Here is a 17670-nt window from a genome sequence, read left to right on the forward strand (position 1 = left end):
TACAAGGGAAATCTAAACTATGTCAGGCATGCTCCTACTTTAGGGCTCATTTACTTGTTAAGCCTTTGCCTATAACTTGGGAATCCCAGAGATACTCACATGGGCTTGCTCCCGCACCTCCACTTTGTTTAAAGGTAGTCTACTTCTGGGGCGCGTGGGTAGCCCAGCTGGTTAAGTGGCCAACTTCAGCTCAGGGCATGATCTCACGGTTCATGAGTTCGAGCCCCAGATCAGGCTCCGTGCTGACAGCTCGGAGCCTGGAGCCTGCTTCGGATTCTGTGTCTCCCTCTTTCTCTGCCCCACCCCCTCTCGTACTCTGTGTCTCTCAAAATAAATAGACATTAAATAAATATAAAAAAAAAGGCAGTCTAACTTTTATTACTATTCCTATCTCTCCAACTAGATTGGAAGCCTGGTTACAGTAGGGATCTTGGTGTTATGTTTGTTCAATAATGTATCCCCAGAGCCTGTAATCAATGCCTAGTAAATAGCAGGTACTACAAACAACAAAAACAAAAAACAAAAAAAAAAAAAACTGTTGGTTGAATAAATGAGTTTTAAAATCACAGGCTCTGAAGCCATAATGCCTAGGTTAAAATCTCTTACTAGTTATATTGTCCTGGGCAACCTCCTTAACCTCCCTGTGCCCCAGTTTCCTCCTCAATAAAAATTATAGTAATAATACTTATCACACAGGTTAAGTTCTGAAAATTTAAGTGGTTAATACATGTAAAGCACTTTAATGTCCATGAATAGTTAAGTACAAAATAAGTGTTACATAATGACTAATATTACTGCTTTAATGAATTCTTTAGGTATACTTCAAAATCTCCCACTGTGTTTAAATTTTAATCAATTTTCAAAAAATTGTAACAAATTTTGCTTTGTATAAACTCCAATGCTTATAGTATGTCACACAAATTACTACGACATTGGGGAACTATACCTTTTACTTGGGTGAAAAATTGTATGTGTCTTTCATGCTTCCTTCCCTGAGTCCTCTTCCAGTATACACTTCTCGTTCACTTGTGGTTGCTTTAGTTTTAGTTTCGCTATATTCTTTAGAATCCTTACATTTGCCATGCTTATCCTCAACTATTCCTCTACTTTCAATCCATTTTGTGTCAATTTGCTTTAGGTCTGTCTCTTCTGAAGAGTATAGCTATAAATGAAGGGGAGACCTTCAGCACAATATGTCCAATCCATTCTATCCCACAAATGCTAGTAGGATTCCTCCTCAACACTTCCCCGTCCTCCAGCAGCGGCTAAGGCTGGAGTCTTCTGGGAGACCCAGCCTTTGTCATCCTTAGGCACACTTTTATTCTGCACATTGTGACTCATGTTAGGCAGCCTTCCTAAGTGGTTTTGTTAATCCTCTATAAATTCCTTATAAGTTTGCAGGGTGAGGATAGTCATAGGTCAATGGGATTTCTTGTGAGTGAAGGTTAGAGACATATTAACATGTTGGTTGACTGGCTCAGTGTACTATCTCAAACCAGAGGTTTCCTTTATTACATGAGGAAAGTGCTGCTCTAAAAATTAAAAAAATAAAAGAAAACACTATTCTGCCTGCTTTTCTTTTCCACCCAGATTCAACTTCTATTCTTTCTAGCTCACTGCTAGAAATTCTAAACAAATATTATGTAAATGGCAATACTAGCAAACCTTTTCTTGTTCCTCTATGAAGAGACTGTTAATACTCAGCAGCCAAAGACTAATAGAAACACACACCTTTAGTTGAACAAGTTTTATTTATTACTCACTACGACTAAGAATACAGCACATTATGGGTAAGGGACAACTTACAAAATACAGGCTCATGTCAAGTGTTTGGGGAAGGGCTCTGGATTGAATACTGTCAAAAGTGGGAATAAATCTGTGACTGACCGTCTTTTTTTGTTTTTTTAAAATGTTTATTTTTGAGACAGATACAGAGCATGAACAAGGGAGGGGCAGAGAGAGGGAGACACAGAATCTGAAACAGGCTCCAGGCTCTGAGCTGTCATCACAGAGCCCGATGCGGGGCTCCAACTCACAGACCATGAGATCATGATCTGAGCCGAAGTCAGATGCTTAACCAACTGAGCCACTCAGGCACCCCTGTGACTGACCATCTTAATAAATCTTACCTAGAAGAACAGAAGGCCACAGTAAAACTAAAATAGTAATTAGTAAACCAACAGAAATTGCTCAAATTAGCTGGAACAGAGGTGTCTTTGGTATTTCTTGTGGCTTACACAGTGACTTTGTTTTTGTATGTGCTTAGTTTATGAAGTAATCTTCTTTTTTCTCTCATCACAATCACAGAGTGGATATATCTCAGGTTGATGTTTTGTGAGATTATACTCAAAAGGAAAACATAAAGGTTCACTGTGAATGCAAAGCCTGTTTCCAGATTCAGAGACTGCTGTTCCCTCTCAAGTTTTTAAGGTATATTTCAACTTAATACTTTAAAATATCTCCTGATATATCCCATTATGTCTTATAAAAATAACCAGATCTAGTGTTTTCATGGCTGTTCAGTAACAAATGCAGGGGCACCTGGGTGGCTCAGTCGGTTCAGCAGCTGATTTTGGCTCAGGTCATAATCTCATGGTTCATGGGTTCTAGCCCCACATCAGGCTCTGTGCTGACAGCTCAGAGCCTGGAGCCTGCTTCGGATTCTGTGTCTCCCTCTCTGCCTCTCCCCCACTCGTGCTCTCTCTCTCTCTGTCACTCAAAAATAGACATTTTTTAAAGAATTAAAAGGAAGGAAGGAAGGAAGGAAGGAAGGAAGGAAGGGAGGGAGGGAGGGAGGGAGGGAGAAATAGACACAAACCAGGGCACCTGGGTGGCTCAGTAGGTTAAGAGCCTGACTCTTGATTTCAGCTCAGGTCCTGATCTCACAGTTTGTGGGATCAAGCCCTGTGCTGAACAGTGCAGAACCTGCTTGGGATTCTCTCTTCTCCCTCCCTCCCTCTCTCTCTCCCCTCCCCTGATCATGTGCTCTCTTTCTCTTAAAATAAACTTTAAAAAAAAGAATAGATGCAAAACAATCTATGAACTTACTATTCAAAAAAATAAAAGAACAGGCCAAATACATGCATGCATTTGAAGAGAACACAGGACGTGCAAAGTAGTTACACCAACTAACCATGAAAGAGGTGGTTATCTAAGTAGTGGGAAAAGGAAAACACAAACAAAAGCGGCATGATCCAAAAGAATTTTTTTTCCACTTTGATTTAAAAAAAAACAAAAACAAAACACCACGCTATACATAAAGTGAATATACAAATGAACATGCATTTATAATTTTATGTAAGTTTATTTATTTTTGAGAGAGAGAGAGAGAGAGCACGAGAGTGTGGGGGAGGGGCAGAGAAAGAAGGAGAGAGAGAATCCCAAGCAGTCTCTGCCCTGTCAGCACAGAGCCTGATGCGGGTCTCAAACTCACCAACCATGAAATCATGACCTGAGCCAAAACCAACAGTCAGATGCTTAACCAACTGAGCCACCCATGTGCCCCAAATGAACATGCATTTAAAAACACCTCAATGTTTCCCTTTTCCTATGAAGGATAGTATCAGGACAATTTGAAAAATCTGAGTAAGATACAGGGATTAGATGATAGCATTATATCTATGTTAACTCTTTGTATTTTAAAATTATATTGTGATTACATAAGACAATACCCTTGTTTTTAAGGACATACACACTGAAGTATTTAGAGGTAAAGGATCATTATGAATGTACCTTTCTCAAACAACACAGAGAAAGAAAATTATGTTTACATAAACAAAAGAGAATGAGAAAAGAAATGTAATCAAATGTTAACATTTGGATAATCTGGATAAAGGATACAAAGGAATTCCTTTTATTATTTTGGTCACTTTTCTCCAAGTATGAAATTATTTCAACATAAAAAGCTTTTTTGTCAAAATTAGATTTGTCAAAATTAGATTTGACAAATATCAGCATCCCCAAATTACAGATGGAGAGAATAAAAGTCAAAATAATCATACAACTAATTAGAAGAGGTGAAGCTGAAGTCCAGTTTACTCAAATATGTACTTCACTTTCCACAGAAAGCCTTAACATTTCAACATAATGAGTAACTCATCAACAGATATAACTATCTTATCCCAGAGAGAAACAATGTGCTGATTATTCATAATTTCCTCTTACAGTACTTCCCTCCTCTCAAGGTCTGATGTTACAACCACTGAATTTTAAAAAATGTTTAACTCATCACTGATGAGCACATAAACAGCTATTTATGCATCAGAGGTATCCAAATCCTAATCGATGCCACAGCATTCAAAACAGCTGTGTTTGTGTCAGGACATTCCAGGAAACTAATCTATGATTTTACAACTCAGGTGATTATAGTCATTGTACCACTAAAACAAACTGTTAAATGCATCATTTACCTGAGAACTGCCACTGAAACCAGGAGGTTGGTTGAATTCTGTGGAATCAATAATACTACTGCAAAATGAAGAGAGAAAAATATGATTTCAGTGTTTACATTATTCTATCAACAGAAAAGGTAAATCTAAAATATATCATATCTAAATCCAATATTTCTTCTTTCTAAGGAAAGAAAATACTTATTGCCAACAACTTAATTAGATATCAAATAAGTGCATAACCCATAAACCAAACATCAGGAAATATAAACAATTTACCCCTTGACCCGACCACTTAAACAAACACACTGTGAAAGAATGTCAATAAGGAATAATCACAAAACAGGTGTATACCCAAAGGTATTTGCTTCCACTTCATTTTCGGATAGGTTCATAGGTTGTATGGAACATCAGGAAAAGAACACAAGCAAGCAATTAAAGTTACAGTGAAGAGATCCTGTTATGCCCCTGAAGAGCTACGCACCCTCAAACACATACTTTATAACCTCTGCGCTTCCTCATCTGCAAAGTGAGATGAGTGGGGGGTGAGCTATCTCTAGATTATCTAGAGTCCCATCCAGGTCCCAAATGTTAGGATAATCATCTTACAGGAAAGAAAATTACCAAAGGAATGGAATAAGTTGTAAAATACCAATACTCTTTTTCTCACAGTCCAAAACCTATACACTAGTTTTCTCTACCCCGATCAAAACATCATGCTTTCTGCATCAGTTCTTTTTATTTGGTTATAACCTCTGTGCATGTTCCTACCTAATCCTACAAAAACCTCTAAAACTATCTTTTTCTTTGTATTAGTTCTATCTTACCATTTGTCTTTTCACATCATCACTCCTACATACTTCTGATCTTTAAATAAACTAGCCTATGTTCATAGGTGTTCATTAACACCTGAAAATGGCAAAACATATATCAACCATGATCAACCAGTTATTTACATTTAAAAAAACTCTTCTTCCCTAATACTACTATAAAAAATGTTTATATTCTTGCCTACCCTAATGAAATTTAAGCAAGTGAAGGTAGTGATTAAGACGGGTCTCTCTACACAAATACACAAAATCATTATTTACCTTAGTATTCAAACGACCTCAAAAGTTATGAGAGGCATTCTTTTTTTCTTTAATTTTTTTTAATGTTTATTTTTGAGAGAGAGACAGAGCGCGTGCAGGCAAGGGGCAGAGAGAGGGAGACACAGAATCCGAAGCAGGCTCCAGGCTCTGAGCTGTCAGCACAGAGCGTGATGCAGAGCTCGAACTCATGAACCGTGAGATCATGACCTGAGCTGAAGTCAGATGCTCAACCAACTGAGTCACCCAGGTGCCCCAAAATGAGAGGCATGCTTAAGGGCAGAGAGTGGGTTTGTTAAATGACTGTGGGCAATTTACGAAAGGCCTTATCTGTCCACTAGTTTCTCCACCTATTAAAATAAGAAGGAGACTGCAGAGAGGTGTGAGGTTTAAATACGAATGTTCTCAGGATAAAGCCAGAAAAATGATAAACATTCAATAAATTTTTCCCTCTATTAATACAAAATTAGTCAAACAGTCTCACACTTTAAAAAAATACAATAAATCACATGGAACTGTCTTCACGGTAGTCTTAAAGAAAAAAAACAAAACAATCTTAATCCCTCATACCCTTAACTGTTCCTACAGGAAGGCTCAATTATATAAGAAGGTCTTCAAAGCATTTACACTACAAATTAATGTAATGGGTTTCTTCTGATGAAATATAACCAGTGATCACCGTCCTTGCACAGAGCCATGCACTGGTAAGAAAAGAGCATCCGCTACTTTTAGTGTACTCCATCCAGGGCTAAACATGAGGAAACACGTATTCAAAATCTCTCTGTTCCTTTTACTAATGAAATCTAACCCCTTAGCATTTGTATAAACATTAACAAAATTATGTAGCTGCATATTTAGAGGTCAACAGAACAATTTCTAGATGTTTTTTATGGTATTATAATTCAGATTTCTTTGACTGCAAGCCTGAATAATGATACTGACATATCAGTGTGTATAGTGAGATAACTATATTTGACTACATGTCAAATATATATTTAAAAATCAATTTGTAGGGGTGCCTGGGTGGCTCAGTTGGTTAAGTGTCCAACTCTTGGTTTCAGTTCAGGTCATGATTTCACGGTTTCACAGTTTCAAGCCCCATGTGGGGCTCTGCGCTGGCAGCATGGAGCCTGCTTGGGATTCTCTCCCTCTCTCTGCCCCTCCCCCATTCACACTGTCTGTCTCTCTCTCTCTCTCTCTCTCTCTCTCTCTCTCTCTCTCAATCTCTCTCAAAAAAAAATAAACTTAAAAAATTTTCAATAAAAATAAATTTGTAAAAGATTTCAAATTAATAAGCTTAAAGTGGTATTTTATTAATAATGACTGAAAAGTCTGAAATTTATTTTCTATAGATCTCATTCACCAGAAAAAATTTATTGCTACATGCTGGACTGTAACAGACGAATCTGCAAAAGAAACTTCTTTAATACTTCTCTTTAAAATATGTGTGTGTACAGGGGCACCTGGGTGGCTCAGTTGGTTAAATGCCCAACTCTTGATATCAAGATTCATGGGATCAGGCCCCACGTCGGTCCTGTGCTGACAGCATGGAGCTTGCTTGGGATTCTCTCTCCCCCTCTCTCTCTCTGCCTTCCCGTTCTCTCTCTCAAAATAAACAAATAAAAATATTGGGCTCAAAAGGATTATATAAAACTCAAATTCCTAAAACCTAGAACTCTAAAAATCAAATAAATGCAATACTTTTTGTGACTTATTTGAAGGTAAAACCTTCCCTAAACAGATCTGACCTCATTTCACTCCCCACGAACATTCATGCTTCAATGCTAAAATATTAATGTGCTTGATTATGTGGAACTGCCTCTTACTCCTCCATTAGTATTATGTAATAATTATATGGGGGCAGGGGGTAGGTGACAGACAGAATACTAAATACTGAAACGCTTCTGACTCCAAAGGCTTCCAAAAAAGTTTGGGGAACCTATACATCACACAGCTTGGGTTTATTTGAGAAATGTAACGTTAGCTCAGTAATAAAACTACTGGGTTCCTGAGTACACATCTATGGCCTCTGAGGAAAAAAAAAAGAAATTCAGTTTGTTCTTCAAAGAACAGAAGTTACTGGAATATTTCAGAACTCCAAAAACATTTTCAAGGTGCCTGGGTGGCTCAGTCAGTTGAGCGTCCAACTCTTGATTTCAGCTCAGGTCATTATCCCAGGCTAGTGGGGTCCAGTCCTGCATCAGGCTCTTGTCGAGCACGGCGCCTGCTTAAGATTCTCTCTCTCTCCCCCTCCCTCTGCCCCCTTTCCCTGCTTGTGCTCTCTCTAAAATTAAAGAACATTCCCAGGGGCACCTGGGTGGCTCAGCTGGTTAAGCGTCTGTCTGCCTTCGGCTCAGGTCATGATCTCATGGTTGTGGGTTCAAGACCCGCATCAGGTTCTCTGCTGTCAGCACAGAGCCCACTTCGGATCCTCTGTCCCCCTCTCTCTGCCCCTCCCCTGCTCGTTCGCTCTCTCTCTCTCTCTCTCTCTCTCTCTCTCTCTCTTCATAAATAAATAAATAAATACCCCAATACCCTTATTAATTGTGCCTTTTAAATTGTAGTTGATTAGGAAGTGTTATAGTTACACAGTGCATAGGGGGACTGTATGAACCTAATGCTTATACTGCCTTTTAAAATGTCTGTAGCTCCATAATTATTCCTAAAGTTAAAAAAACAAAAGCAAAAGTGCAATTCATTTTAAAATTTTCTTGGTAAGAAGAGTTTCCTCAGGGAAAAACTTACTATTGACAGATGTAAAAAGCAAGTATAACAGAAAATATCTGAAAGCACAGGTCTGAATCTATTGCTTTGCTGCCTCTGGAATTCTACTTGCTTGGTAGAATTTCAAAAACAAAAGAGCAAGCTCAAAAAAAGAAGACTGACAAGACTGATTTGCCACTAAAACTAGCGAAAGTCCCAGTGTGTTAGGCTAAGTGCTGTGTTTAACTACTTTATATTCTACTACTATTTTCCAGTGAGGGGAAATAGTTTACAATTTAGTTATAATTCACACAGGAGAAATTTTTCATTGTCAGATGATACAGGTACCACAAGTCTTAAGTGTTACAAAAACCCAGTTATCTGAAATAACCTCAGAAAAGGCTTTAAAAGCAAGGAAAGCAACAATAGATTCAAAGTAGAGGGTCTGGAGAGTGGGAAAAACAGGCTAGGACTTGGGTAGTGGAGAGACAGTAAACAGCAGAAATGGAAAATGGTAACAGCACATAAAATTTTATGCTTATATACAGTTATCTTTATATGTAAAACAGGGTTACCATATATTCTTTTAGTCTTCCCAGCCTCTCCCATTCCAGACCTCCAGAACCAAGGTATATCTATAATAATCAAAGGGGTGAAAAGTTTCCTCTAGGACTAATCTGACAGGACAAAAAAGCCATCAGCAAGAGGATGCAATCACAGTATATGAATGGAATCAACCAATAATTTGTTTCCTGCCCAAACATTTAATTTTAATTTTCCTGGCTCTCCAAGTCCAGAAACTCGATTTCAGGTGGGTTATTTGTTTCATCTTGCTTTGACTTCAGGTGTTCTTAAGTCGTTATAAAAGGATATATAACTGTACAGACTTGAGAGTAAAACAAATCTTTGCCTTATCCTCCACAAAAGATGAAATAAGCTAAGAATATAAAATTTTAGTGTTGAATATTTGAGCTTCCTCTTATGAAAAAATCCTATCTGATTTAAAGATTTATTTAAATACATATCAGTAATACAGACATGTTCACTATCTACTAAACCAATATTTACATACTTTTAAAGTATGAACCCCCCACACCTGCATTTAAATCTCTGGGATCTACCTCAGACCTAATGATCAGATTTGGGGATAGGGTTCAAAACTCTACATTACAAATAAGAGTCTTGGTGGATGCTTACACACACTGAAATTTGGTGTAGCCACACCTTACATTTCAGAGTTGGAATGGACTATTAACATCTTCATCAAGTGGTGACAAATTACAGTTTAGTAATAAGAACTCAAAGGTGTTTTTTTTAATCCTGAAAAGCCAACAAATCAAATGTAATTACTAAAGTTTTAGAGTTAAAAGCATTTTGGTTATTTTAAATCTTGGAATCGAAAAGTCTTATTTACATATTTTAAGCAGAATAATTAATGTGCCAGCAGAACTTATTTTTCATCCTAAAGCTATGTAACCATCAGAGCAGAGTTCTAGGGTCTGTTTTAGTCACAACTATACCCCTAGGGACTAAAGCAGAGTTTTACGTATGTGTCATATGGCCTCCAAAACTGCCTGAGTGACTGAAGAATAAATTCTTCAAACATTCTAAATAAAGAAAGTGCAGTTTCAGAAAAGGTCTTCATAACTTGCTACTTCTCTATTACCTATCAATTTAATGAGAAATGGCAGATGTATGAAGAGTACCCGCTACATTATTGCCAAGGAAGTTTGTTTTCTGTGTTTTGTCTTTCTTTTTGTTTTAAATCAAGTTGAAAATTCTGTAAGATTCTTTAATGTCCCTCATCTCCTAGGACTTCAATTTCAACTCCTTTGCATAGTATAGCATCAGTGTAAGGCAAGTAACTCCTCACTACTCAGAACAATAAAACAATCAACTGGTTTTACTATTTCTCCCACACCATATAGAAACTTCACTAAAAAACAGCCACACCATCATTTATGTTCAAAAGTGCTCAATGCAGGTACAGCAGAGATTTCTTAAGATCCACCTAACCTTCGAGATACAGAAAAATGTGTGGAGAATTTCCTATATTGTTACAATTCCCCTTTTGGATAAAGGAAATAAAGGCTAAATAAAAACTGTAGGTTTATGTAGGGAAAATTTTTCAAATATATAATAGAGACAAAACTCTAAGGATCAGAGTTAGCCTTGACCATAAAAGCATTTCAATTTCTATATTTTAAACAAGTTATCTCCCCAAGTAAAATAAAGCAATTGAACCAATAATAATTATCAAAAAGTACCAAGAACTTAAGCATCAGTATGTGAAGAAGGATCCGTTAACACAGCCCTAGTCATAATCCAGCCAAAGACCTGACACACAAGAATAAGAATTGTGGGTCCATTTTCATCTACTAAACCAAAGAGCCATCTCAAACCACCACCCACCACCACCACCCTCACATTTTTTTTAATGACTAAAGGTAAATATAATCTCTCACTGATGCAGGGGAGCTAAAGAAATTATTTTTTTTACGTTTATTTTGAGAGAAGGAGGAGGAGCAAGGAGGGAGAGGAGGAAAGAGGAATTCCAAGCAGGCTCCACTCCGTCAGTGCAGAGATGGCTGTGGGGCTCAAATTCACCAACTGTGAGATCATGACCTGAGCCAAAATCCAGAGTTAGATGCTTAACCGACTAAGCCACCCAGGGGCCCCCTAAAGAAGAATTTCTTAACCTAGTCCAGAGCCATTATGAAACATCATATTCCTTTAGTTTCATTAGTTTACTCGATCAAATTATAAAATATACAAATTCACCAGGTATATACAAAATATAAAACATAGAAATTCACTACCCTACATATATATTCTTGATAATAAATAATTCTACATTGATAAAGTGACCCCTTGCTTTTCCTTCCTATTATACCTACATTTTGATTCATCTGGACCTTTGTCAAAAACGATGGAAACACAAATAAAAGGTAAGTCTCAAAAATATCTGATAAAAAAAGTTAAATAAAAGGTATAAAGGTCTTATCTCTATTTTATTTATAAACCTCCCTCTTTTATACACAGAAAATCTTAATAAACAATTCAAATTTTAAACTTATAAATGTGTCTTTTTAAAAAAATGAATTAAATTTGTGATCAATAGGAAGTCTCTTATGGGTAAGGCATTTTAAAGATTGGAGAATCTAGGCCAGAAAAATTTTATTTACTGTAAATATTTATAATATATTTACTATTTTATCATAAGAAAGCAAAAGTTATTTGGCAAATTTAACTCCAATGACTCTCTGGATCATATTACAGCATATCTACCCTAAGCAAACAGAGAAGCTTAAACTAATACATCATCTTCAAACAATGTTATCTGGAGTTCTGAAAACACAGAGGTAAGAAACTAATAATTGACAATTCTTGGGGCGCCTGGGTGGCGCAGTCGGTTAAGCGTCCGACTTTAGCCAGGTCACGATCTCGCGGTCTGTGAGTTCGAGCCCCGCGTCGGGCTCTGGGCTGATGGCTCGGAGACTGGAGCCTGTTTCCGATTCTGTGTCTCCCTCTCTCTCTGCCCCTCCCCCATTCATGCTCTGTCTCTCTCTGTCCCAAAAATAAATAAAAAACGTTGAAAAAAAAAATTAAAAAAAAATAATAATTGACAATTCTGAAATACTTGCTTAAAGACAACAAACCGATTGTGAGACAATTATTTCTATGGTAGAAATTGTAGAATTCTAGAATTTCTATGTAGAAATCGTAGAATTCTAGAATTTCTACGTGAAAGAAGAAATTTGTAAAAATTTACAAGCAAAATTACTGGTAATGGTTTCAGAGAGGACTTAAAATCTAAATTTTAGATATTAGATTTTTTTGGTCTAAGAATGTTTTAATCTAAACATCCATCAGGATGCCTGGGTGGCTCAGTCGATTGAGCATCCAACTTTGGCTCAGGTCATGATCTCATGGTTTGTGAGTTCCAGCACCACAATGGGCTCACCGCTATCGGCGCGGAACCCACTTCAAATCCTCTGTCCCCCTCTCTGTGCCCATCCCACCATGCCTGTGCTCTCTCAGAAATAAAAGATAAACATAAAAATCATCACTGTCACTGACAAGAAAATCTTAACAGAAACGTTTCATTTTAGTAAAGTTTGAACTAAAAAGTTAAAAATGCCTCATATATTAATAATCCTCTATAAAAATGGATTACTATATATTCACTCACAATGATACTATCAGATAAAAGGACCAATCCCATTTGGCAACAGGTAAGAGAGACTGCGCTTGCCTATCATTCTCTAGTTCACTCATAATTTGACACACACAGATATGTAACAATAAGTGTAAACTATAGTTCACTGGGAACTGTGGAGACTTTCTTCCTCATAATCCAAAGCAGAATTGAAAAGGCCCTGAGAACAGCAATCTTAAGCTTAAACTAATTCTAGTAAGAGAAATTTGTAATGGATGAAGGCTTAAAACTATTTTTTTAAAAACCATAACCTATTTATCAAAGAAAGATCACACACTCATCCCCCTCCCCAAACCCACCCTAATGAAGCTTGGCTGATAGCTTTGGGGTTTTTTTTGAAGATTATGTTAGTTTACTTATTAAGTATACTAAACCTCATGCTTCAATCAAAATCTCACAAACTAATGAAAATTAAATAACATCCTAGGTTAAATACATACTTATTCAAAAACATAGTTTACATCCTATTATGTATAAGTGCTCAAATACAAATAAAGAAGTATAAGAAAAACTCAATAATCACAAAATTACAACACAGCATGGGAAACAGAAAAACTAGTACACATAGCACAGAAGCAAGAATAAAGTAAGCAGAAATGGGTTTTTCTGAAGTGTTTAATTCTATTTCTCCCTTCCTTTCTCCCCTGTCAGTCTTTAGGGAAATACTATATCAAAAAAGAAAAGATAAGAGTTCACCCTTGGTTGGATTCTTGGGGAGGAGGGGTTGGAAAAGAGGAGCTATTTAAGAGAGGAACCCGAAGTTTCTAGGCAAAAGGAACAGGTATAAGCAAAGATATTTTAACATCTTGTTTGGGGACTTAAATTCGATTCTTAAATCACACACACACACACACACACACACACACACACACACAAATTATGGAAGTCCATGCAAAAGAGTTGGATCTAAACCAACTTACATGCAGTGGAAAGCCACTGAAGGATTTTAAGTAGGAAAGAAACACGACCAGATTTCTGGCAATACTCTGGAGGAGGATAGTTAGAAGACCACTACTAGACTCCATGTGATATTGAGGGTCTAAACAAAGCAGCAGAAAGAGAATACACAGGATATGAAAATTACAGCTAATCATGGTATATAAAAGATAAAATCCTGGGGGAAGTGGGGCTGCAGAATACTCTTGTGTGTCTTTTATTTTTCCTTTCATTTTAACTACATTAGCTAATCATTAACTTAGAATCTATGCAGGGGATTCAATGACCCAACACATAAAGAGGTACTCATTACAGAAGAAAATAAATGAGGAGCACCTGGGTGGCTCACTCAGTTAAGCATCTGACTTCAGCTTAGGTCATGATCTCACAGTTCATGAGTTTGAGCCCCGCAACAGGCTTTGTACTGACAGCTCAGAGCCTGGAGCCTGCCTCAGATTCTGTGTCTCCTTCTCTCTCTGCTCCTCCCCCCACTCATGCTCTATTTCTCTCTGTTTCTCAAAAATAAATAAACATTAAAAAAATTTAAAACAAAAAAGAAATAGAAGAAGAAAATAAATGAATCTACAAAACGGCTTTTAAGGCAAACCTGCTTTAAAAGAAACCAAACACATTACAGTGAGGAATAAAACAAAAACTGTCTGGCATTTAAATAATAAAGCTAATATGGGGTGCCTAGGTGGCTCAGTTGGTTGGGCATCCAACTTCGGCCTAGGTCATGATCTCACGGTTCCCAAGTTCAAGCCCACGTCGGGCTCCAGGCTGACAGCTCAGAGCCTGGAGCCTGCTTCAGATTCTGTCTCTTTCTCTCTGTCTCTCTCTCTGTCTCTCTCTCTCTCTCTCTCTCAAAAATAAACAAACATTAAAAAAACTTAAGTAATGCAGCTAATAATTATGGGGGAAGAAAGTTATAATAATTGGAACTACATGCTATTTCCTAAAAATAAAAAAAAATTCAAATGTTGATAGTATAACATAACATTCTTTCCATCATGTTTAATTTCCCATCTCAATCTGAAGGATCATTTCCCAAGAGTAGTTAAGGGCTACATCATTTTTCCCAAATGCCTCTTTCAAACCTTAATATTCAAATTACTTGTAAGAAAATACCAAAACACTCTTTTGAAGAAATTATTACGTTTACATCTGTTTCCCTTCTTCAACTGTTAAGCAGGTTAACTCTGCCAGAACCTCATTTGACAACAGCTTTGCATAATGCATAGGATTTTAGCAGTTCTCCAACAAAGTTTTCACAGACTTCACGAAACCCTGTATCTTTTATAAGATCTGCTAGTTTATTTTATAATACAACCACTTCTCATCTCTTCATCCACTAAAATAATCCAAAAAAATAAATCCTAATCCAAGGCACCACCTCCTCTCTTCTAGACTGTTATTTGCTTCCTAACTTTATACCACAATTCCAATGGCAGGGCCGATACAGTCTCTCCTCCATCCTCCACATGGGTACCCCAGAAAAAATTTTAAAATCTAAATCAGTTCCTGCTCAAAACTCTCTCATGACTTTCTATCATATTTACACCTCATTCATGTGTCAGCTTAAATACTGCCTCCCCGGAGAAGCCAGACTATACAAACTGACATAGAATCCTGTTGCCAACCCATAATGTGCCTAGTTTTTCTTCCTAAGGTACTACTTATATGCTTTGTACTATTACTACATCATGTATTTGCTTGTTTGGTATCTCTCCCAATCTCACACAGACACCTACCAAAAGGTAAACTCCAATAAAGGGCAGGGAGTCTGTCAACATACTCCCAACAGCGAGAACAGTGCCCAGCGTATTGGAGGCATTCAATAAAGAGAGCCCATTAAATGAATGTAATACTATATTGTCACATGTTAATAAAACCCATCTGTAAGAAACTGAATAATAAACACATGGACACAATAAAAAGAAACACTACTATTAAACAAGAGAGGACAATGGGAATTGTCAATTTACTAGTGAATATTTTGTGAGATGACAATTTTTGCTTACCTGCATACACTCACGTAATATTCCGTTGACAAAGATCCCATATATTTCAGAAAGTGAACATTAAACTTAATGATAACAATATCCCACAGAATGAGTCATTCCCAAGTGTTTTAAAGAAAATAAAATATAAAGAAAAAAAAGTTGAATAACACAGCTAAAGTGACTCCAGAATCAACGTGAGCTCACAAGGATTCTCCACAAATGGTTAATGAGGAAAATATCAAATACCCCAGGAACCTTCGTTCATTAGAACATTCCTTGTGCCCCTTTCCCCTGCCTATCATACCAAATCAGATATAGAGTTTTCCTGAACTGACAGAGGTTTTGAAGGGTAGTGTAATCTCTCATACTGGCACGGAACAGCCTGATAACCCACGTGTTATCCTGTAACTATCCGTCTGAAAAGCTTCCACTGGACCATTATCCTAAATGGACTGGCAAGTTAAAAACATGTAAAATTGCTCTTCCTTTGAACAATTCAAGCAAAAAAGTTCAAATTCAAATTTCAGGTAGTACATATTTCATCCACTAGAACTTTAGAGCTAGAAGGAACCAGTGACATTTACTATATTTCACAAATACTTACTGAATGAGGCCAGTCACTACTGCCACTCTATAACCTAGGGAAACCATCACAAGCAAAACCAATACAATCCCTGGTCTCATACAGCATATAGAAGAAAAGACAAATTAACAATGCAGTGTTATGAAGAAAATACCAGGGAGATCTAAATAACAGATTTAATGCCCTCATTTTCAATCTGGGGAAAGTGATGTGCCCAAGAAAATTCAACAGGTCAGGGGAAAAGCCCAAGGTTTTACTTTATAACTTTTTCTCTAATATTACCTACCATTTCAATTATAGATTGTTAAGGTCATCTGATTTTAATTTACAAGATATTTAAAGCTACTATTATTTCAAGAAATTCACCAAACTTTTAATCCAACAGTGAATTCATAATATTACTTTATTCTACTAACTATTCATGGCATGAAAATTCAAAGCATTAAAGAAACAGATGGGCCATCTGAATCTCATTTCTACATCGTGACCAAAAGTAATTTCTCAGGGGTTTTGTACATTACACAGAAAAGGCTTCCAAGGACTACTACCATATGTGCATTTTGCAACATAAATCCTAAGTAATTACAAGTTTGAAGCTTTGTACCTGTGTGATGGAGAAGGAGCTTCAAATTGAGGCACTGTGCTATCCTCACTGACAGGAGAGTACAAGCCGCTCATTTCCTGAAAGCACAATTATCTGAGTTATAGGAGACACTCCAAACAGAAGAAGTGTAAATCAAAATGAGATATATCATATTCCTTTCCAATCCCAGGTTTTACTAGTCCATTTTGTCTCAACATCCAAATTTCTCAAAACTTCCTCTCCGCAGAGTACAAAAGAATATTTAAAGAGTTAACAGATAGCCTTTGTATGGTACACATTCTTAAAGAACTAGAAAGTCTTTAATAAATATTGTTCACGCCAAATGAAGTCACCAAATGTAGAAATGGTCAAATGCAAATATTTCAGATGAGATGTACAGTATACGATGTGAACAGTGAACAAGCTAATCATTAATCCAAGTGAGAATCTACTGATTAATATTAAGATACACATGACAGTATGGTAACTGGATCATTAGGTTCAGCTCTCTGAAGTAGAGAAAAATAGGATGTGCCTACTATAAAAATACCCCTGCAAATATTAAGTAACTGTCCTCTTGACTCAAATACTAGCTTTTTAAAATAATGACTTAAATTGTGACTCATTAACTCAGAGGAAGAAGACTCCTAATTAACTATTATTGCATAAGTTATGTACCTCTAACTCATACCAACAACCAGGCCTTTTATTATGTGCTCTTTTGATTAACGTAAAAGCAGCAAATTTCAAAATGCCACTAAAGATACATAATCTGACAGAATTACTTCTGTGTAATCCAAGCTCAGTTCAATCATGCAGCCAAGCAAGGGACATAAATATAGGAGTAACAAGTTAGGAATGTCACGTGGGATACTGAATTTCCACAAAATATTAAACTCAAGATCATTTCACATGTTCTACATATCAGCAAAAGAAAATTACAACACATGTGAACAATTTAAAACATACACTAACTGTAAATGTAGCTGCAGAAAATAACGTCACATAATAGCCTATGACCCTCCAAAAGGTCCTCCGATGGATTTCCATAAGTAAACTGTATTATACTATAAATGCCTAACTATTGTTCCTGTGTTCTCCTAACTCTTTGTAAATCAACCTTAACACGGTAGATACATAAAGAATTATTTACTTAATAAAAGAAAA

General features: G+C 36.7%; 1 protein-coding gene across 4 annotated transcripts in view; it reads right to left on the reverse strand.

Moving 5' to 3' along the window:
* COP1 (COP1 E3 ubiquitin ligase) overlaps positions 1 to 17670 on the reverse strand; it is a 259112-nt gene that overhangs the window by 165643 nt on the left and 75799 nt on the right. For all 4 annotated transcript variants that reach the window (XR_007148125.1, XM_047840424.1, XM_047840423.1 and 1 more), the window contains exons 8-9: positions 16525 to 16601; positions 4410 to 4467 (exon numbers count right to left, since the gene is read on the reverse strand). Coding sequence is in view for 3 of the 4 variants with exons in the window: in XM_047840424.1 (XP_047696380.1) it covers positions 4410 to 4467; positions 16525 to 16601 (135 nt within the window). In the remaining variant the exon portion in view is untranslated. The remainder of the gene's footprint in view (positions 1 to 4409; positions 4468 to 16524; positions 16602 to 17670) is intronic.

This window comes from Prionailurus viverrinus, chromosome F1 (genome assembly GCF_022837055.1).
Source record: "Prionailurus viverrinus isolate Anna chromosome F1, UM_Priviv_1.0, whole genome shotgun sequence".
NCBI lineage: Eukaryota > Metazoa > Chordata > Mammalia > Carnivora > Felidae > Prionailurus > Prionailurus viverrinus.